The sequence below is a fragment of the Thunnus maccoyii genome, chromosome 4 (genome assembly GCF_910596095.1).
Source record: "Thunnus maccoyii chromosome 4, fThuMac1.1, whole genome shotgun sequence".
Taxonomy (NCBI): Eukaryota; Metazoa; Chordata; class Actinopteri; order Scombriformes; family Scombridae; genus Thunnus; species Thunnus maccoyii.
Window position 1 is genome coordinate 23,597,513 of NC_056536.1, and position 22,751 is coordinate 23,620,263.

General features: G+C 39.3%; 1 protein-coding gene across 4 annotated transcripts; it reads right to left on the reverse strand.

The window, feature by feature from the left end:
• Positions 1-22: 22 nt before the first annotated feature.
• On the reverse strand, positions 23-20,050 carry cacnb3a (calcium channel, voltage-dependent, beta 3a). Of its 4 annotated transcripts, none has more exons than XM_042409801.1 (15): positions 19,950-20,050; positions 19,621-19,701; positions 18,702-18,794; positions 9,158-9,277; positions 8,015-8,137; positions 7,793-7,908; positions 7,605-7,684; positions 7,473-7,492; positions 7,225-7,302; positions 6,963-7,021; positions 6,752-6,852; positions 6,506-6,657; positions 6,327-6,422; positions 4,777-4,947; positions 23-2,849 (listed from the first exon to the last, which is right to left on the reverse strand). In XM_042409801.1, the coding sequence occupies exons 1-15, from the start codon at positions 19,983-19,985 to the stop codon at positions 2,418-2,420; spliced, it is 1,758 nt and encodes a 585-aa protein (XP_042265735.1). In that variant the 5' UTR covers positions 19,986-20,050; the 3' UTR covers positions 23-2,417. The 4 variants fall into 4 exon arrangements, with proteins under 4 accessions (XP_042265735.1, XP_042265738.1, XP_042265737.1 ...); XM_042409804.1 differs by having other exon boundaries at positions 19,621-19,745; positions 19,909-20,034; XM_042409803.1 differs by having other exon boundaries at positions 19,621-19,777; positions 19,909-20,034.
• Positions 20,051-22,751: the final 2,701 nt, after the last annotated feature.

A 22,751-nucleotide genomic window follows, 5' to 3' on the forward strand; every position in this document is an offset into this window, starting at 1 on the left:
ATTTACTGTGGAGACAGACGCTCTCTTCATTCATTCATTACATCCAACTCATGCAGCAGTAAATACAAAGAACAACAGGACAAATCTGTGTCGTTGTTTCCTCATGTGTTAATACTGTGTCTCAAATGCTGCCATCATTTTAAAACTCCTTATGGGTGTAATTTGCATGACCAACACGGTTCCTCAGATGCGGTGGAAACGCCAACAGGACTGCACTACAGGGACTTAAAAGTTCCAAGTTTAGTCCTGGGATCGGTTCTAAAGTATCTGGAACTTTTGGTGGAAACAGAGTTTAGGACTCACCCTCAAAGGGACACCTGAGGATCTGCCTTTGTTAAAAAAAAAAAAAAAAACAACTAATCAGTGCTCAACTGTTAAACTGCAGTACACAAACTGAACTGAATGCTTGACATACAAGGGGCTGAGATTAGTGTAGAAACTGTGGATGCTACAATCAATAACGTGCTACAATCGAATTACAGGGTAATCGGTTGGGTTGGGAGACACCAGGCGGTGCTGGAGGTGCAAAGGCATGCAAGCTTACATTCTCTGAAGCCTGGATTTGAAGAGGAGCTGCCGCGGTGCAGCATGTGCTTGATATATGTGAATGAGTCGATGTAAACAAACAGTTTGGCAAATATAATTCGTCCTTTAAAAGTTCCCTTTCTTAGTTGTGTTTACATTCTCTGTGCCTGTTTTTTTTTTTTTTTTAAAGATTCTTAGAGGTGTTTAGAGAGTGATTGTGCAACAGCAAAGACAAGTGATGCCCAGAATGTACTGCAGCTTCATATGATGGGATTAGATTTGTTTCATAATAATTTAACAAAATCCCCCAAAATCCAAATAGAAACAAAAAATTGAATTGAAAGTGAATGAAAATAATTTGGAACCAAAAACAACATCAAAGGCTTCAAAAAAATTTTTTAGATTACAATAATCTCCACTTTTCTTTCACTTTCTTCAGTTTTGCTGTTGAATTTTTCAGTTCTGACACAAAGCTCTTGTGTGGGTGCTAGAGCTGAAACAAACGATTAATCTCATTGTCGATTAATCTGACAATTATTTTCTCAATATTTAGGACAACAGGTGGGAGATAATGAGTGTCAATCAGAAAAATAACTCATGTACAGCATGTTTTTCATTTGAGTTACCTGCTGTTATGTATTTTTGAGTTGTTTTATTATACCTGCCCCTCTAAGCGAGTGCCTGAAGTTTGCTCTTTGGTAGAGCTGCAGCCATTAAGTCATTTAATCAATTAGTTGATCGAAAGAAAACAAATAGTAGGCGATTAATTTTGTCGATCGATTAATCGACTACTCGATGCAGCTCTAATGGGCGGGTATTAGAGGGCTTCTGCGTCCACATTGGCCAGTTACTTTTTGGAGGGACAGGTCAACAGTCTGGAAATGCAACAAGTGGTACAAAACTAAAAAAAGTGACATCAAAAGAGAAATCCTGATCAGTGAAAGAAAAATTGAGAATATTGTAGTTAATTGTAGCACTTTTGTGTAATTTAATTATAAGTTTTGTCTTTGAGGTGATTTTTTCCGTTTTGAAATGATTTTTATTCACTTTCAATTTATTAATTTTTGTAGTTTGATTCTTGACTTTTTTCGGCTATCATGAAAAAAAAATCTAATCCCATACATATCGCTTACACTCATATTGTGACCGTTTAGAGGCTGATAAATCGTATGTGTGTCTCCCTAATGCCATTCACCGTCTTCAGAGTGTAAACTGACCGAACACATGGGTGGAAACATTTCTCTGAAACAACAAACGAGTCCGTATGAACATAAATCGATCAAACAAATAAATAAAGTAGCAATGAAACAAAACCAGGTGCCCATTCGGTATATACATTGTAATCAAATGCATTACTATTTCCCATAAATGGATTCAACAGTAGACATTCCTACATTAGTTTATCCGTAAAGATCATTCAGTTCCTGTTCTGACGTTAATGTGCAAATAGTCTTAAAATAATTATATTCATACATGCAATAGTAAAGATATTTAAAAGTCTTAGGAATTTTAAGGCCAGTATATGAGACATCCTACAATAGAGAAACCTTCGGCAAAGCAGCTAAAGTTTGCGTACAGCTGGTAGCCTGAAACCTTTCCATTGCAGATTTGAGTAGCCCTGTTGACAATCTGAATGATCTGACCCTGGAGAGGTCGTTACATCCCCTCGGTTTAGATAAAGTAAAACTGGGAGTCTGGAAGAGAGTGATTGTAAATACTAAACACTTGTGGATTTAATAAATCTGTTTCTGTTTGTTTCTGATTGGCGTTACAGTTTGGAGCTGATTTCGGGAAAGCTGTTTCATCTTTAAATCGTGTTTATGGAGACAGTTGGAGGGCTCGGGGGGGGGGTCTAGGTGCTGATCTGGAGGCCAGTGGGGGGCTCTTGTTCCTCAGTAGGTGTCTCGGGGCCAGGGGCGGCTGCGCTGGCGGTTGTTCCTCTGGTTGTGACCTTGCTGAGCTTCGCGTTGGAGCAGCCTGTCCTGTGACTCGTGCCCGTTGGCACTGTGGGCACTGCCTGTGTGCCCACGGTGAGGGGGGTACATGTCCCTGTATGTGCGAGCATGGCACGGAGAAGCATACTCATCCTCCTCTTCCTCCTCTTCTTCTTCTTCTTCTTCCTCCTCTTCTTCATCCTCCTCCTCCTCACCCCCCCTGTGGCACGGGCTCCCCCTCCGGCCGCGAGACAGGGAGTCACTGGCCTCATCAGACGGCATTAGACTGTCCTGCTCCAAGGGGGAGTGAGCCTCCTCGCCCACCTCCTCCTCCTCGTCGCCCTCCAAGCCCACCGCCTCACGAGGCTGCGACTGGTTCTTGTTCTGGTTCTGGAGGATTCAAACGGTGATGAAGAGAAAAAAAAAAAAAAGCAGAATGAATCAGAACACGGCTCCGCCTCAGAAACCAGGACAACATCTCTAAGTAGCTTCTGGTAACAGTTGTCACAGTTTTTCTGTCGCAGCTACTTTTCATAGACAGCAAACGCACAGAGAGGGTGGACAAAATAATGCAAACACCACATGAAGAAGGACTTACATAACTGTTAGGATTACAAACACTGCAGTCTCATATCACTTTCGATGCCAATTATATGGAAGCAAAAATCTTACAAGAAAAAAAAGAGCAAACATTTGTTGTTTCCATGTGAGGATCTTCTGCTTTTCTCCGTTTTATATGATTATAAATAAAATATTGGTTGGTCAGACAAAGCAAAGCAATTCGAAAATAGAAATTATGCATCTTTCACTACTTTCTGACATTTTATGGACCAAATGATTAATTGATTAGTCGAGAAAATGTTGGTCAGATTAAATGATAATGAAAAGAACCGTAAATTCACTGAATCGTATTTTCATTATCGATTAATCCATCAATTATTTTTCCGATTAGTTGATAAATTGTTTTGTCTGTATCATGTCGTAAGATATTTTCAAATCGCTTACTTTGTCGATCAAGAGTTAAACCCTGAAGGTTTTCAATTTACAATGAAGCAGCAAATCCTCACATTGAGATGCTGGAACCAACAAATGTTTGGTGATTTTCCTTTAAAAAGACCTTTCTGATTATTTAAGACCTGCTGATTATTTTTTTTAACTGGGTTTTGAAATGCTATTTGATATTTATGATGGCTGTCTCTGTTTCTAGTGTTCAAAGCCACAAGCAGCAGAGCAACAAAACTACAGGTGCACTGCTCAAAGAAACAGTGAAAGTTTCTAATATGTCAAGAAGAAAATCTTTGGAAATCATGACATTACATCCTAAACATAACCTGCTATAATCTACAGCTAAAATACAGTTAATAACCTAACTGTTCTGCACTGGTTTGCAGTGTTGGTAAAGCCTTCTTCAAAGTGTTTCCATTGTTTTGTCTGTGTGTATACAGGTTAATACTACAGACACTGAGCAAAAGAAATGCCAGTTCAACAGTTGAGGGGGTTACTCTCGGACATAAAATGTTGTTACACTAACATTATGGTCTCAGTATATTGTTGTGTATTTGGTTCCAGTAAATACACTGTTTAAGCATCGATCATGTGCTGTTAATTAGCATCGTCATTCAAGATAGCGTTATTATGTGCCACTGTGAGCGGGGGCTCCATTCACAAAGCATGCCTGGAAAAGGATCAACACCGATTGAAAATAGAGAACAGTGGTGAAATTTTCTCAGCTGACATTTTAAGCAAATGTTTTTGTGATTTCAAGCATGTTTTCAATAATAGTATTAAATTGAAGCCCTGCTTTGTGAATTTTCTCCCAGAGAGCTTGTGGTGCAGTGTTGATTCATCTGAGACCATCAACTAAGGAAAAGGAGGCAGGATGCAATTTAAAAAAAAAACAATAAAAAACATCTTTTCTGTGGTGAGATCTGAATGAATAAAATGCTGTTCATTCACTGTCTCAACCTGTGTGCTGCGTTCAGGTGTCGGAAGGTGTGTAAAAGGGGATTTTTGGGGTTGATAGTGCAAATATAAATATATATATATATAAACCCTACTACTCACCCCATTTTGTAAGCGATCATTCAATTAATTCCTGTGTTTCAGAAAACTGCAAAAATGTTAAGCATGGATGAGTGAGAGGACACACAAGACAACTGGAGACAATTAACTAAAAACACAAGAGTGAGAATCTGAGATGGGAAGAGCTGGTAAAGACAGTGACAACATACAAGATTCCTACTGAAGAGTCTTAAAAGAGTATCAAAACAGTGTTCGAGCTCTCCTCGTTTTAAACAAACGAGGACAACAAACTCACCTGTAGGCTCGAGATGGCAGAAGGCGGAGTCATCAGACTCTGCTCCAATAAGGGATTGAGAGGGGTGGTGCCTGGGAGATGAGTGGCACGCCAGTAAACGTCCAGGTATTCAGACAAATGTTCACAAGCATCTTCCAGCTGGTTCTCATCCAAAATGACATCAAACATATCCTGCAGGTGAGAAACAATAACATTTTACATGATTTTTTACAAGGAATTGTGTTGCCTTTGGTTAGACTTTCTCAATTCAAGCTGGACTCTTAGAAGTTTACCACCAATGGGCGACAAAATTGTAAATACTAGCAGGAAACAAGTTCCATGATAGCTGAATTTCCAAATCATGCAGTATGACTGAAGGGGTACAACTGGAAAAAAATATATAGCAGGTTTATAGTAAGTATGTGCATTAAGTAATATTTCTTTATCATAATGCTGTTAAAGGATAAAGCTGATGTTATCAGGTGTTGTAGAAGAAAATCATGAAAAGCCGAAAACCAACAATGCCTTGGTCCTCTATATTTCAATATTTTGTGACTTCCCTCCTCTGTCTGAGGGACTCGGTCCCGAGCCCATTAGTTCCTACTGAGGGCTTTAAAAATGGTTCACACATAGTTTATAAAAGGCTCAGTAGTTTCCCTATAACTGCTGGGCACTGTAGTTTTTAATAAACATTACTCAAATAGGAGTAAACAGTGCATTTATGTTGTTTCCTTGACTATTTTCAGCCGTGGATTAGTACACATTTGGTGACTATTTACAGCAGCAGGACGGTGTTTACTGTATGTAATATACTCAAAATAAACTATAGTGCCCATGTTCATTGTAATGAAGCAACATGTCACCCAGTGCAACAGTGTGGCTCATTGTTGTGTTTTTAATAGCTTTTTTTTTTTTTTACCACAATGAAGCTATAAGTATACAGAAAAGAGCTATAACAGGCTTTGACTGCACAGACAATACTTATTAATAGGATTAAAGTCAATTTATTGCTGTTTTTGGTATTTTCATTGGATTGGTTGACAATAAGAATACATTTATGTAGAGTATCATCAGACTTTCATCCGTTTAGTCATTTAATTTATGACCAGCAGCTGTCAAAATTGTGAATACCAGCAATACAAATGTTCCATGATAGCAGAATTTCCAAACAATAATTCATGAAAAGGTGAACAACTGGGAAGCATTAATGGTAAATATCCATGAAAGTAATATTTTTTATTGTAATGTGTGTCAAGGATCTTCATATCTGACCAACTAGGTTCAGTCAGTCAGAAAAAGAAGCACTGAGCCTCGAGAGGAGATTCACTACAAATTGTTCTCATAATAAAATTACCACGACTCAAGTGCAAACACCTTGTATATATGATTAGAAAAAACAATGGTAGGTACTGCAAACTTAGCCCATTTAAATTTATGATCAGGGACATTTCTTTTCTTTTTCACCTTGTAAATATGACTTGTTCATATAAAATATTCAGATTGTACCAGTTGTTTAGGAAGGACCAAACATTATAGCAATGGAAATAAATGAACCTGCTCGCTCTACTCACAGGGGGGCACTGAGAGAGTTTGTCTGCAGCCATCATCTGCACATTCAGGTGCTTGCTCTGAGACTTCCCCCTGGATTTGATCAGCCTCTGGAGCACCTGAGAGAAAGAGAAAGATGACGTTAGAGGTCAAAGAAAATGAGGCAGCCTAAAGCCAAGCAAATCGCTCATGAGTGAGGTACCTTTGGTGAGGAAACTTTCACATAGACAATGATGGGTGCAAGGGAGGTTTTGGCTAGCTGTGCGGGATGATTGATGGTGTCCGCATCCAGAACCACCAGCTGCAGGGTTTTGGCGAGCTCAAATATCCTCTCGATTTCACTCTGAACCTCCGCTGCACGGACAACACACATGAGATTTCACACAACTCATTGCGTCTTTAGACCAAACATCTGTGTTTTTTTTCATGCTAACATTAGTGTGGTTACCTAGACTGGAACGAGTGTTGGATCTCTCCATTATGGGTCTTTTGTTGAGGACAGATCTTTTCGCTAAGGACAGGTCGGCAGTTACACGGGTGATTGAGATTCTGCAAACAAAGTCACAAATGACAGTGATAAATCATTTTGATTGGATATAAAGATGGTCTGACTTTCCACAAGTACAGAGTTTATTCTATTATCTCTCTGTTTTACTGACCTTCCCTCAAATCTGTGTTTCAGGAAGTCAAAAAGAGCTTTCTGCATCATATCCGTCACCTAGGTGAAAGGATAAGAGGAAACAAACAGATTTGTTTAAACAAACGCAAACCTTCAAAATAGCACACACATGATCAAATGTGAAATTCAGATGGTTGGCTAACAAAGAATTTAACAGTGCAGGAACAGTTTCAACAGAGCAAATAATGCAGAGTGAAGCAGTTGTTTTCTGTCTGCTGGAGGTGAAATGGGGAGAGGCTGACCTCGTAGCCCTTCAGCGATGGTCCCACGAGGACCACCGGCCTCATAGAGGGCACCACGTCGTAGGGAGGGACATGTTCCTGCCAGAAATAGGGGAGGACGAGAGGAGAGGGATGAAAAACAAAGAAAGAAGGGGTGATAAATAATGGGGGAAGGGTATGTTTATCGGGAAAAGCTATAAAACACAATGTCCCTTGAAGGTAAAAGTCAAAAACTATGTATTATGAGGTATCACTTCATGCAAACCTACCTGTTTTTGCTTCTGTTTAGCTTGTGAAAACAAGAAAATAATGCAGGAATCAATGAAGGAAAACAGAAAGAAGGCAGCAGAAGGCAAAGAGAGTTTCTGTTGGAGCACACAGGACAGGTTTGTAGTACTTACATTCACCTGCAGATGGCGGTGTGGTCCTCCAGCTCCCAGTCACCATGTCGCCCAGACTAGAGGAGTTACCCCCTGTTTTCCTGCAACAACAGAAAACTAAATTATCAAACTTACACTGTGGAAACACATCGTCTCAGAGGCCCACATGGTTGAAGGTAAATGTATCCTGGTTCAGGGGTTTAACCAACCTCTGTTTCTGCTCCTGTTTGAGCCTCATCGCTTCCAGTCGTAGAGGGCTGGGGATGAAGGTGATGTCCGCACCCTCTTTTACTAGCCGTCCGATCCACCAGTCATTATTGTACTTCTGTTAAGTTCAGTACAACAACAGTCTCATGTCACAAACTATATATCTTTGTCGTTTTAATGTAAAGGAGGAGTTCTTCATCATTAAATAATAAATAATCACTCACTTCTTTGATGTGCAGAAAGTCTTTGGCATCAAAGTTGACTGCAGCTCCTTGGACCGGACAGTCCTCATCGAGAGCTCCACAGTAACTCACATTCGTCTTCACTGCAAACGCTACAGGTTTGGACTGTAGCGACAATAAATAAGTACAAGAAAAACCGTCATCAATGATGGAAACTACAGAAGAGAGCTATAAGATTGTGTCTAGGGCTGCAACTAAAGACCAGCGCCATCATGTCTGATAAAAAAAAGCATTAAATCATCACATATGAGAAACTGAAGCCAGCAAATGTTTGGCATTTTTGCTTAAAAAATGACTAAAATGATTATTTGATTATCAAAATAGTTGACGATTCATTTTCTGTGGATCGACTAATCGATTAATTGACTAATCGTTGCAGCTCTGACTATGTCCACTGAAAAACGAATTTTGACTGCAGATGTACAGTAGATTTAACTTGTTTGTTTGACTGAATAATGCCTCTGGATTAATATTTTCAACTGTGCTTTATTATTCTTTACAGATGGTAGGGTCAGAGTAGCTCGGTGAGAAAAATAAGAAAGGTCTCCTGACGCAGTAGAGCTCCACTTGTGGCTCATAAAGACATGAAGGATAAGTCTCGTGATATTCATTATTTTTTTGGTTGTCAACAAATCCCATGAAACAACCTAAAACCCTGATATATACTTACTCCTCTGTGGTCCTTCAGACCTCCATTGTTGTCCAAAAAATATTAAAAACAGATTGATGAGCCAAACCGATGAACATGGAGACTGCAGTTAATGTTGAGTCGATCCCACAAACACCATCTGGATACAGTAAATACTGACAAACGCACCAATTCCTCGACTGAAAGTGGTCCCAAACTACAGCATCCAGCTGTTTTAGGAAATCAATGAGCCATTTGAAAACATGAAAATATATATCCGTGACCCATATTTAAAGTTTTACGACTTCAGTATGAACCAATGGGCTTTGGGCTGAGAGTCACGGACAACACAGTGAAGTTGGAAAGTTCTTAGATTTCATGAGATTTGTTGACAATAGCAAAAATATAGAATATCCCCAGCCTCATCCTTTAACACATTATTAAACTTGAAAAACTCTTATAACACCACAGCAAGTATAAATCACTGTATGACCTACCTTAGCTCTGTCGAGCTGCAGTTGTGCCTGGCGTTCGGCTTCACGCCGATACGCCTCGCGGTCCTCCTCTGCTGACAGGTCTGAATCCGACGGTCTACTGGTGTACGAATCAGCCGACCCCTGTCAGGAGACAGTTGGAGTTGGACATGTTAGGGATATTATTTGTCATATAGGAATTATATGATCATTTCATTACTTACATGAAGATTATCTAGTCACACTGAGGTTACTGAGGCGTATTACTATGAGGCTAGAGATCTGCTGTTTCTGTTTTTACTTGTGCTTTCATCCGCTCTCTGTTCCTGTTTGTGTGCAGGTGTGCATGCAAATACGTGTCTGTATTCACACACACATTCATGTGTGAGCCTGCGTGTATCTACAATACAATGCGTTGCTCTCCCACACCAGCCATCCTCTGGCAGACCAAATATAGCACAAAAGAGGCAACTGCTTCCTCTTCTCTCCTGCTTGGCCCCAATCCATTCCATCATCCCCCACAGTGCAGCACATATACATCCTTTATTCCCCTGTTTATTCTCCAAGGACATCTCCCCATTAGTAAAATATATGCTGGCTATCATTTTTCATTGTAAGCGGTTTAAGGACACATCGCAGGGATGGTTCGCACATTATGCTGAAAGCGACAGATAAAGCAAAGACACAATTTACACAAAGTAAAATGGTGAAAACTGCCCTTTAGGTGTTGCTGCTGGCTTTTATTCACAACCTATGAGAAGACTCTGGTGATTGTTTTCTTAAATGTCTGTATCATAAACTGTATGTTAAAATAATCATGTTGCTGTGGGACATTCTGACAGAAACCATGACGCTGATTTCCAAAGAGAAAAAGATGAAAAGGAGAAGAATATGAAGTGGTCTAGATGCGGTTTGGGTACTCTGTGTGTTTCTATGTGTGTGTGTGTGTGTGTGTGTGTGTGTCAGCTCTCCTATATTTGGTATCTATTCGGCTTCTCTGAAGGAGCTCAGTCCTGAATCTGTCAGTAGAAAAAAAAACGCTGCAGCAAACAAAACCAAGTCAGGCAACAGAAAGGTGAGACAGCAGACAAAACAAGAAATAAAAGAAGTGATGGATGAGACACACACACACTCATAATGACATTCCTATGTACTAAGACATTCAGGCATATTCTTGCAAATAAAGCAAGATGTAAAGAAACAGCAGGAACAGAAACAGTAATACAGTTTTCACTTTGGTTTTCCACTTCTCCAGAGTGCGGTGACTTAGTCCTGGTCATCCATCTTGCCAACATATACAAACAGATCCTCTAGAGGACCAATTAACAACAGCACAACAAAAAGGAAATTCAGGCTCAAAATACACACACAAAAAAAGTGCCCAGACATGAAAAACAACCACCACCTTTTCTCGTTCTGCACTTCAGGATACATCCAAAATATATTTTTATCTACGATGCCACTTCAAGCCCAAGAGAAACGGCAAGCAAACATCTCCTCGCTCTTTTGTGTGTGTGTGTGTTTGTGTGTGTGTGTGTCTATGTTAGATAACTAGATCTGATTTCTAGCACTCACAAGCTCTGCAAGGCAACACTGCAGCAGTGCCGGAGCAGCACTGAGAAAGAAAAGGAGGGTGAGGAAGAACGGGATAGATAGAGAGAGAGAGGGAGAAAGAGAGAAGTAAGGGGTGAATATCTTTGACAAGATATACTGAAAAGAGAAGTATGTTTACGAGGACGGAGAGTGAGCGTGACTGACGGATGGTTGGCGCGACGAGAGAGGTATAAACGATTTATACGACGAGATAAAGCGAGGCTATCTCAAGGGGAAGATGAGATTAGAACATAATAAAATGCTATGAAGGAGTGGAGTGAGACCTAGATATCTATCCTCACCGCAGATAGAAGAAAAGAGGGGAAACACAGCAGAGGAGGAGGAGGGGAATGGGGGGGTGGAGGGGGGCGAGGAAAAAGACCACGAGAGACAGAAAAACACAGATAGAAACGGTCAGAGAGAGTTGCATACCTGGCTGATTAGGAGGACGGCGCTAGAGCCTGATAAAGACATGAATCTGAATTTTCTCACTATAACGGCGTCCCTGTCTTCACTGGGAACGCACTCAAACACACACAGACATAAAAGTGGAATAAATGTGGTGGTGGGCGCAGGGGAAAGGCGTTATGTCAGATGGCTGTTTAATGATGCCAGAACACAGAGAGCTGCCTCGGCTGTGATTGCTTTTCATTATTAATGTTTGGACACGAGGCTGCTGCACGCTCTCTGTCCTGACTACCTGTAAACCCCCCCCCCCCCCCCAAAAAAAACTAGTGACAGACAAAAAAATATTTGTGAATTTTGCAGGTGAAGCTGAGCTGCATTGCAGAGCGTAACGACATGACTACATCTTTATCGTCTGGTGTGAGGATGTCTTGTTTTTCCACTGCTAATGTCCCCCGTCTGGAGGCTAAATTTAACTCTGTTCCTTCAATATTCTGTTTCTGTGATTATTCTTCACACACTGCAACACTGATGGCCTCAACTCCACAGGGAGGGGCCGACGGGGAAGCGTGTCATCCAGCTAGTTGAGTCCTCGGGAGGGCCAAGTCATCCTACAGTTTACGGACAGAACGACAGGGGATCTCTATTCTAATTTCACTACAGTTTCACAAACACGTTGTTCAGTGGTTTTATATTTTACTTTCGAATGTGTTCATTTTTCCTTATATTCTTTTTATAATACATGTAGATAAGACATGTGGCTCTATTGTTAAATGGTAAATGGTAGTGTGGGTCATAATTTTATTCATGCAAATGTAAACAAAAACCCACGACCAAAACTAAAGAAATGCTTAATTGTGATCTACCACTCTAAAATTGATTGACAGGTGTTTTCACGTTATCTATTACATTATTTAATGTTAATTCATGTTTTCAGCTGTAAACAAATGTGCATTAATTGATTTTTTGGACACTTGGGTCGCCACAAGAGGCTGTAAACACACCAACATAATTTTGACAAACAGTATTATCACCTTATAAAGGGGCAGATGTATTTAGACTCGTGTTTGTGTCCATCTGACGAATCCAAGTCAAGACGTCCAATGTTTTGGTCTTCACCAACTCCTGAGGGAAATATCTGTCTCTTTATCCACAAAATGCTCCACTATGTTCACCAGCTTGTTGCTAAATGCTGCTGCTGGAAACAACGCTATGAGAGCCGTGACAGTGAACCAAACCGGTAAAGTCGCAGGACCCGAAAAACAAAATAATGAGCTGAAAGACACTGAAATGCTCCGTAGAGCTGAGAAGAACTGCAGAGTCGAGTGATAATTCTCTGTGGGTTTGTCACAACGAGCGACCACTTTCACATTATACACAGTCAACTGAGCCATTGATAACATACACATATTGATTATAGCAGCTTTAATTTATATTAGTTTATATTAATATTTGTGAACCTTGGTTTGAAAAAAACTTTAATTTCAAGAATGATTGCTTAAGGAAAAACAAAAAATGTAGATTTTTAATTCATAACTCAAATGCTTAAGTTGTGTAAGTCAATTGACTTCAAATTGTTATAGTAAAAAAGTATATTTTTAACATTAATGTAAAGCTTAATTCCTTATTGAATCATTAAGAAGTGATGTTATTGTTTATTGACAGGTTTGGGTCTGACATGCTGTCATTCACTTGTTTCAAGATCAGATAAATTTTTCCTCAATGTGAAACCTCAGACAGTCATGCTTGGTGAGCGCTCAGTCACACGGACATGAAAGTTTTTAAGTCCTCTAATTGTAGCTGCACGTCTTACTAGACAACTTCTAGATAATGTCAAACTATAGAAGACTCCAGACATTTACTGTCATTTGTTTCATTGTCATTTATACATAGTGAAATGGAAAATTGTGCTTATTTGATACATCTGTTGAAGTACAGACACAATGCAAACATACACAAAAAGTTCAGTCTGAACATCAAAAGCAAAAAACCAACAACATCCCAATGAGAAGTGTGAGAGGTCATCTTTGGTCACGCAGGACCACAAAGCAAAAACGGAGCGAGATGAAGCTGTTACATGCCAACAGGTGGTTTTAACTTTATTTGGTTGTAAACAAGAAATGATTGTACCAAACATCACAAATGTATCTTGTTTTACTTTATTACAATTAAATAAAATATTGTTGTTAAAGTCCTCTTAACAGTTACGTCAGTTAGAGAAAAGTCAACTTCTAACTTAGTATTTCTGAGAGTTAACTAAAATTCACACTCTGTTGGGAATGACCAAAGACACACAGAGTGGTGCTTCTGCTTCCACAAAACCATCTTTGGCCAAGTGTAAACGAACAGACATCGGCATGCAGAGAGTATTTTAACCAGACAGCAGCCAAGATTTCTTTTCTGTTGGTTTGCTAATTAATAGCAACTGAGCGTACATACTCTAAACCACTGCAATGATTCTCCAAAAAAAGCACTAAAGAGTCTCCTCAGTAGGATGAAATATAGACGATGAAATCAATGGAGGCGGATAAAATTTAAGACACTATTAATATGTAAGTTTATTACAACCACAACTCTTGAAATTAAAAAATTGCACTCTTTCAAAACACGATTTGGAAATAAAAATCATCTTGTAAGTATAAATGATTTGTAATAAATACATAAAGAAATACAAAACATAGTATGTTCCTTTGAAATTATGTAAATAATGTGCAGAGAGTGCATGCTAAAGCTAAAATCAGATTCTGCTCAACAGCAGAATATATTATTCAAGAAGCTGGAACACCTTTCCCTCAGTGCAACAAAAAAAAAAGCCCCCAAAAACTGCAAGCTCCAGCGATTTGGAAATCCTGTAGCCAAATATCCAATTTCAAAAAGTGTTCGATTAACTGTGCAGTCATAATTCAACGTCAGCAAGTTACACATGCACAGAGCTCTCTGATACACACTGTAATAAATCACTCAGTAGTTACATCAATATCAAAGTCAAGATCAGGCACGTGTCAGATTGATCAATCACACGACTCGGCGAGGAAGTGTTAAGACGAGACGGTGAAAGCTGTAAAAGGTGAGAAGGAGATTGCACACGGGCAAGAAAGTAAAAAAAAAAGCATTGTTGATGTGCATGTGTGTGTGTGTGTGTGTGTGTGTGAAGAAGCGAGGCGAAGGAGGAAGACAAAGGAAAACAGAGACGAGCGGCAACAATCCGATGGAAACGCTACAAAGAAGAGACATGAGGAGGGGGAAGACGGGAGTTTCAGACGGAGAGAAGAAGAAGAAGAAGAAGCTGACTGTGTTGGGAGTCATTTGTACTTACTCATTTAATGTGGTGATGCTGCTGCTGCCGGTCCCTCCCTCTCTCTATATATATATACACTACATGCTGTACGCAGATACACTGTACTGTGTCCCATCCCCTAACCAGGGACGACCTGCACTGGAGCAGACAACTGGCAACACCTTCTATTCTATTCTTACCCCCACCTCATCCCAACACACACACACACACACACAGAAACACACACACACACAGAAACACACAGAGTAACAACAACCAACGCAGCTTTCGCATCACTTGATCAAACCACCTCTCTCACATTATTTGTTATTTCAGATCAAACTCCAGCGTGCACAGGTGGAGAAGAAACAGAGTGGAAACTGCTGTAAATAGACCCCCCCCCCCTCACCTCCTCCTCCTCCCACCCCCCCTCCTCCCCCCTTTTTCTCAAAGCGTCATGTCCTACATATAACACATACATCCACACTTATGGCAGCATACTGCTTATTGTATCCTGCTGCAGAAATGAGTCATACTCCACTGCTCCTCCATAGACACCCCACCCCTATCACAGACAAGAAACTATCTGCTCTGTTTGTGAAATCTACTCCTTCTGCATAAAACATATACTGTATCACCTATGAGGGGAGTGAGGGGGGGTGGGGGGATGAGTGAGGGGGGGGTGGGGGGGGTTTGTGCCTGTTGTGCGTGCAGAGAGAAGGTAATGATTCAAAGAAACTAAAAGGTGCTTGTGTGTGAACAATGAACCCACACGTCACATCGCCCGAGGCCTTCAAAATGAGCATCATGAATATTTTAAGCCGCGCAATATTCTCAGGGAATCTGGAGATTGTCATTAAGCCCCCCTCCCGCCCCCCCACTCCGATCAGGATAACTAATGTCCCCCTTCTGAAGAAGATGTCTGCTCAGCCCTTTTTTTTTTTCTTCTCCCATGAACGCCTCGCAGCCTCACTGCTCCACTTTCCCTCCACGTTAATGCTGCTCTGCATGTAACAAAAGTATTTTTTCATGGTGTTTGTTTATTTCATGTTTACAGGTATTAAACCATTCTGACTCTTTCTGGTAAAAGAGGATTCACATCTCACAAGTCCTTAAAACCTCCAGTGTGAGTTTTAATGAAAAACTTTTAAAGAAACATTTCAACTACTGTCTTTTTAACAACATTTTGAGAATTTTTAGTTTGTGCTTAAGTCTAAACAAAAGCTGAATTCTGCACTTTTTTAAAAGTTATTTCACTTTGACAATTTATTTAATATGCATCTGCTTTGAATGTTGAATACCACAGCCTTGGTTTTTCCTTTCTTTGCAAAAGATTTCCTTTTTTATTCATTTTAATTTTTGAATTTAATATCGAACATAAATATATTTGACATAAGACATTGTAGATTAATCTGCCAGTTATTTTCTCCATCAATCAGTTGTTCTATTGAATGTCAGAAAATAGTGAAAACAGTTTTCCGGAGGTCAATATGTCGTCTTCAACTGCTCCAAAGCCTGAAGATATTCATTAATCACATAATACAAAAAAAACCCTCACAATCACAACTGATAACTGAGAAGTATTTTTGCTAAACTATTAATTGATTATCAAAAGTTGTAGATTAATTGACTAATTGTTTCAGCTGTAATTTGATATTTGAATAGTATTATAAATAAACAGGTCCTGTGTTACTCATGATGGGTTGAAGGACTTTCCAAATTTGGGCCTTATTGAGTATTTTGTGGAGCTGAAACAATTAATCAATTAATCAAATCAACAGACATGGTTCCAGTTTCTCCGTAGGGAGGATTTGCTGTTTTTTCTTGATCTTATGAGATAATAAACTGAATCTTTGGAAGACGTCACTTTGGGCTTTAGGAGATTGTAATTATGAAATATTGGGATTTGCTGGCGTTTTATAAACCAAGCGATTTATTGAACAAATTATTAGCAGACTGACTGATAAAATTAAAATAATTGTTACTGGCAGCCCTAGTTTGGTGGTTTTGCTTGATAAATTACTTTAAGTGAGACTTTGTAACTTTTGCTAAGCAGCCACTGTTTCCACAAGTGACAATTATGTGACAAACGGAAATGCTGATAGTAACAGTCTCAGTAATGTTGCAGCAGCACTGCGTCTATGTGAAGTTTGCTAACATTAGCCTCAAAAAGCTACTGATCATAACAGACCAGTCAGACTGAAGAGGCGAAACATCTGAGTGTGCTGGACTGAGTAAAGGTACTACGGCTGCAACTTAAGATTATTTTCATTATCGATTCATCTGCTGATGACTTTTTCAATTCATCAATTAATCATTTTATCTATAAAAGATAAAAGTGATGTTTTCTAATGTCTTGTTTTGTCAGATCAACAATTAGAAACCCAAACATATTCAGTTTACTATCATGTTTGTCAAATAAAATCTTCAAATCCTCACATTTGAGAAGCTGCAAAGAGCAAATTTTGGCATTTTTCCTTTAAAAAAAAAAAAGACTAAAATAACTGCTTGATTACCAAAACCGTTGCCGATTAAACCTCTGTCGATCCATTCATAGATTAATAGACTAATCATTGCAGCTCTAAAGGGTTTGTTTTATTGTTTTATTGCTTATGAGTTTAGCTTTTCATTTATAAGAGGAAGACTTTTATTTCTTCATTCAAAAGTTACACAATTTCACTTTAAATAATTAATCGATCGTCAAAACAATACATTTTCTGATGATCAACGAATAAAGTAAACAAACTAATTGTTTCAGTGCTACTTTATTTCAATAAAGAGGCATTTCTACTTCTTGTCCTATAAACTACATTTTTAGATTTTCAGTTTAGGATTTAGTTTAGTGAGTCCAGACCAAAGCTGGTTTGAACACTTAAAGGCTTCAACTAACAATTATTTTCATTATTGATGAATCTGCTGATTACTTTCTCGGTTAATTATAAGCCTGAAAACAATTTCCTGAAGTCCAGCGATGTCTTTAAATTGCTTGTTTTGTACGAATAACAGTCCAAATCCCAAAGACTGATAAGTTTACTATCATATATGAGAAAGAAAAAAATAAAAATAACCAAAAATGACTTAAACTATTGATAATTTATCAAAGTGGCGGCTGTCTTTCTGTCAATCGACTAACGGACTTGTTGATACTGTCAGTGTTGTTATGTGACGTGTCTGTACGTTTTATTGTTTTATTGAACTGCCAGATGATCCAAAGACAACATCCCACCTTTGTAGGCAATAAAGCTGCATTCTGTTCAAATCATTTCAGCTCTAGATTAATTAATTGAGTTTAAACGGATGGAAATACTCTATAGATGGTGTCAAATCCTGCAGGGAAAAAGGAGACCGCCTTGTAGTTTCTGTCGTTAGCACACCAGACTCTTTTTTTTGAGAAGGGATATTTGAGTCCTTCCCAGCTCCCGACTTTCCCTCTTTGATGTCATGAACCTTGGGGATCTAGCGGTTTGGGATGAGCTCTGCATGCACAGTCCGTCTGTGGCTCAGAGAAAAAGTCACAACCTCATTTCTACAGGGATCGTTTTCTCCCCTCTGCTGGACTCTCTGTGAAACTACAACCAGCTCTCCTCCACACTGACACACAAATCAAATCAAATATAATCATCGGAAACAACACATGAAGATAAATTAACATTGTCTTCATTATAAAACATTAAATCAGCAGATCTAAATGTGCTTGATTCACAACATCCATACAGTGACATCTGAGGGGAATCTGAAAATCTCTGTTGCTTGTTTTCAGTCTTAAATAAAAACCAAATCTCCATCTGAGTCTGTTGCACGTGCTTGACCTGAAAACATTAATTAGAAAAACCAGGCTGTGTTGGGATTTTGATGTAGCACACTAACACTTTCAAGCATCATTCTGCTGCTCTCTGTCGGGCAAAAGAACAACTGCAACTAAGGACACAGCTCTGAGGAGGAAGATGCAGGGCAGAAATGCTCATATATTGGATAAATACAGCACTACTAATGCCATTTTTTACCTATTATGAGTCCAAACCAGCAGAATATATCTGAAAAAACTATAGGAACCTTACTGATGCCAACAAAATCTGCCTATACTGATCAAAAAGCAACATCAGACCCTTTAATGGCAGCTTTATTCACACCTTAATGTCTTAATTTTCCATGTAAGCCACAGATCTGCCCTCCCACTGACAATGTATTTGTGAGACAACCTGCTAGTGACTGTGATGTACCAGCAGCCTCTACAATGCATGCATAAATAAGGAAGGAGAAGTCAAGAAATGGCTCCCTCCGAGAGCTTTTTACCTGCCGTTTGATGAAGCTGGATGTTGTGTCAGAGGACGTGCTGCCATCGGAGCGTTTGAAGCGGCTCTTGCGTTTAGGCAACTTCCTGGGCAGCTGTGATGAAAGAGACACACATACAGGTGAGAGAGAAAAAAAGAGAGAGCAACAGATGAACAGATAGATATGTATTGTTGGATGAACAGACAGCAGCATGAAACCAGCTTCCGCTATGATGATTTTTTTTAAAGGCTTTTCTTTATAATTTTGACATAAAAGTAGCTTTAAGGAAGCTAAAAGAGCTGCTATAATCAGCTATAGCTTTGCCAAAAAAATCAGGACTACATTAATCTAGCTGCACACAGATGTCTGTGTAATGCAGGAGACAGTTTTCCTGTGGCCTCCTATAACGCAGCCCATTAATAAGACAGTATGGATGTTGCAGTGTGTTGACAGGCCCCTGTAGATTCAGGCTACAGGTGAGTCAGAGTCATGGTCTGCACCTTCAGAGAAAGCACCAGCGTACAAGTCCCATCATGTTACATACAGCATCTGTGCCTTTCCTTCCCTACATTAAGTGTAGATTGAGGAAATGCATTGAAATAAATAATCAATACAGAATCCATTTAGAAAAAAAAAAGGCCTGATCTGCGAGTTCAGACTAAAAACAGCAACATCTATGGAGATTTAATGCTGTTTTGTGTGTGTGTGTGTGTGTGTGTGTCGCATCATTAATCGTAAGAGAGGACACTTTCTAATCACTGGCTTTTCATCGATCAAGCATCAATCTGCAGTTTCAGTGAAGGCGGAGGTGAAAAAAAGTAGCTCGGTGCCAAAACGCGACGCCTCAATTTCAAACAACAAGTAGCAAGACCTTTTTTTTTCTTCTTACACTTCGCTCGGTAATCAGACAAATGTGTGAATAAAAAGTGAGCGGACGTACCTGGAAATAGTGCGATTGAGAGCCGGTTTCCACAGCAGACAGAGGGTCTACGGGCGATTTGGACATTTTGACTTGCACCATCTATTGAGAGCGCAGGGAGGCGGGATGCGCACAGACATGGGTTACTGGAGGAAACAACAAGGGATACAAAATACATCTGAATGCATCAAAGACAGCGAGGAGGCGGCACACAGGCGCGAAAAGAGAGAGGAAAAAGGCCGTTAATATCCAAGCTATGCTCATACTCCCGGAGGAAAAAATAAATAAAAGAAAATAAAAACGTGTTACATTGGGGGGGTGAAAAAAGGTGAAGGAGGCAGGAAAGATACCGGAGCTAAAATAACCCGTAGAGACTGGAGCGTCATCCGTCGTGCAGAGGCCCGTACTAACTGTGTGTCTGTGCCGGGGGAGTCGACGCGCAGGGGCGGATTCACTGAATATGGGGGCCACCGGGCTTCATTTTCACCCTTTTTTCCAACTGGGAATGCTGGTACTGGCAGTGGTAGAAGAGGTGCACAAAACTGTTTTCTTAAGTAAAACTAGTAATACGGCACAGTAAAAAAAAAAAAAAAAAAGCTGTAAAAGTATTCAAATTTTTACTGAACCCCGTTCAGAGCCCGATTTTGTTCCAAACACACACACAAAAATATTACTCTGCTACTATTCTAAATGCACAAATAAATCAATGGCAATAAAAAACTATTAAAATACTTTATTACGTGTTATTTTTTTCTGTCCTTTCCAATGAACGGAGAATCAATGCGGGAAACCATGACAATAAACAGTCTTAGAGACCTTTTTTTTATAACAAAAAACATGAGTTTATTTATTTTTCATGAATGATTAACTCATATCAATGAATAAAAGGGTGCTTTAAAACACACAGCATATATTTTTTTATTATTTTAACAAACATTCAGATCCCCCGACCAATCCAATGGTCCTGAGTAAAAGCTATAAATCTTTCATATGATATGTTGACTTATATAAGTAATATAACATCTCATGTTTACTTTAAAACACAAATTATGTACTTTAACAATATGATTGATAGATTAAAATGTGCCATCCGCTTCCTCCTTGCCTCACGGTCGGCCATGCCTGCTGACAAAGGGGGTGTTGCTCTACTGCAGCCCACTTTAGATGATGTGGACCACTGTGATTGGTCTGTAGACTTAGTCGGCCCTATGAGGGGTAAAACCCTAACACCTTTTAAAATACCCAAACCATGGGATTTATTAACAAAAACATACAAAACAACAAAGACACTAATTACATACTATAAACAATCAAACTACAGAAAGACTAAATAAAATAACATCCCAGGCTGAGAGGCAGCAAGACCAGCAGTCCACAAACAGGAAGCCTCTCTCTGCAACAGGAACCTGGAACATTTAACCCTTCCTCCCTGGCCAGGTGCACCTCATTGTGGACTGATTATGTAGACCTGGGTGGAGCAATAGACAGGAGAGGAAAAGGACAAAAAGCACAGGCAACACATACACCCATAACATAGACATCCATTCAAATCAGTTTGTGCATTCGGGTGGAGTCAGATGACAGTAATCGTAGATCTGGACTTCCTAGAAAAGTTATGTCCACTGGAACGATTGGGGTTAAACGTGAAGAGTGAAAGAGAGACATTATCAGCGCATTGGACTTCAATTTACTTGTGTTCAAGGTGGAGCTTTTTTCTGTGTATAATGACTTTGAATAGTAACATAATTAAATATTTATATCTAAACATCATAATAAATCTATAGCTGTTTGGGGCCCTTTTACTTGGGGGTCACAGGCAGTTGCCTGCTTTGCCTAATAGTGAAGTCCATCCCTGTTAACATAAAAAAATGACTCATACCAGGATACATTAATATAATTTGTATATTTCTTTTTTTTTTTTTTGTAGAAGTGTGTGGTTTTATACAGACACGCTTTTCCTTCTCGTTTGTGCATAATATTTGTTTGTTAAAGGACTTCGGCTAAACCACAGTCAAATGTACAGTATATGTGGGATCTTCAAAGACTCGATCCTGGAATTCATAAAATCGGCGAGATCAGGTTCTTGTGAAACTTTTTTTGCACTCTCAAATTTTTTTTAGAAAAGAAATATCAGAGGAAAGCTCAATAAAAAAAAATTGATTATATTTTTGTCTGTGCGAGCTATGTCTGTCTACGCTGTTTGTCAAAATAGGTGTTTTTTTTTAAAAACACCTATTTTTATTAAATTATGGCTTTGGATTCTTGCATATAACTATTTGGAGGAACTTCTTTGTTAGTATTTTTAATAAAGCCTGACCAATAAACCAACTGCTGGCCAGTATTAGGTTAACAGATATATCAATGTTAACAGTAGATGTCAACCAATAAATAACAAGAAATTGCAACAGAGAAATGCCAAAGATATGTTTTATATGCAGTTGAAAGATGACATTAAGGGTGAGAGATGGGGAACGACATGCACCTTGTTTCACCTCAGCACCCCAAGGCCACCCAGGTACCCCCTTGAAGTAGCAGAATTTATCTTGGATGATGGAGCTGTATCACGTTCCAGTTTCTCATCACATTCAAGTTTTTCAGGAGAACCTAATTAAAGGAAAAGTTCAGTTCATTCGCTTTCTTACCGACCACTTTAATGTGTGTATGCTATGTATTAAGCTACAGACAGAATACAGAGTGAGACTCCATGTAGTCCTTGCGCCTGATCAAGGAATAGTTTTGTACAGAACGAGATATAATATCTTAATTAGTAAACTTTAGACATGCTGGTAGGTGGAACTGTTACCTGTGGACAGAGCAAGGTTAACTGTTTCCCCCTGTTTCCAGTCTTTATGCTAAGCTAAGCTAAACGTCTCCGAGCCTTTGTTTCATATCATAGTAACCTACAACAATGACAAGAGTGGTATCAATGTTCAAATCTAACTGTGTGCAAGAAAGTTATTAAGCTCATTGAAAACACATTTGCAGCTCATTAATGATCTGTGTGGCAACATGTTTTGTGGCCCATTTTAATTACTGTACAAAGCCACAAAGCCGCGTTCTTGTCTATATTTTGCATCTGAAGGAAAACCACAGCATCCTCCTTCTGCTCCGCTCAGTGGCCTGATTGTACTCCAGCTGTTGCACCAACATGT

Bases quoted from the DNA above. Each gene is read 5' to 3' on its own strand.
- cacnb3a (XM_042409801.1), bottom strand. From the start codon at position 19,985: ATGACGCTCCAGTCTCTACGGGTTATTTTAGCTCCG. The intron at 19,702-19,949 runs GTATCTTTCCTG...CGCTCTCAATAG, and splicing joins TACGGGTTATTTTAGCTCCG to ATGGTGCAAGTCAAAATGTC. The intron at 7,493-7,604 runs GTAAGTACTACA...TGTTTTCACAAG, and splicing joins ACCGCCATCTGCAGGTGAAT to CTAAACAGAAGCAAAAACAG.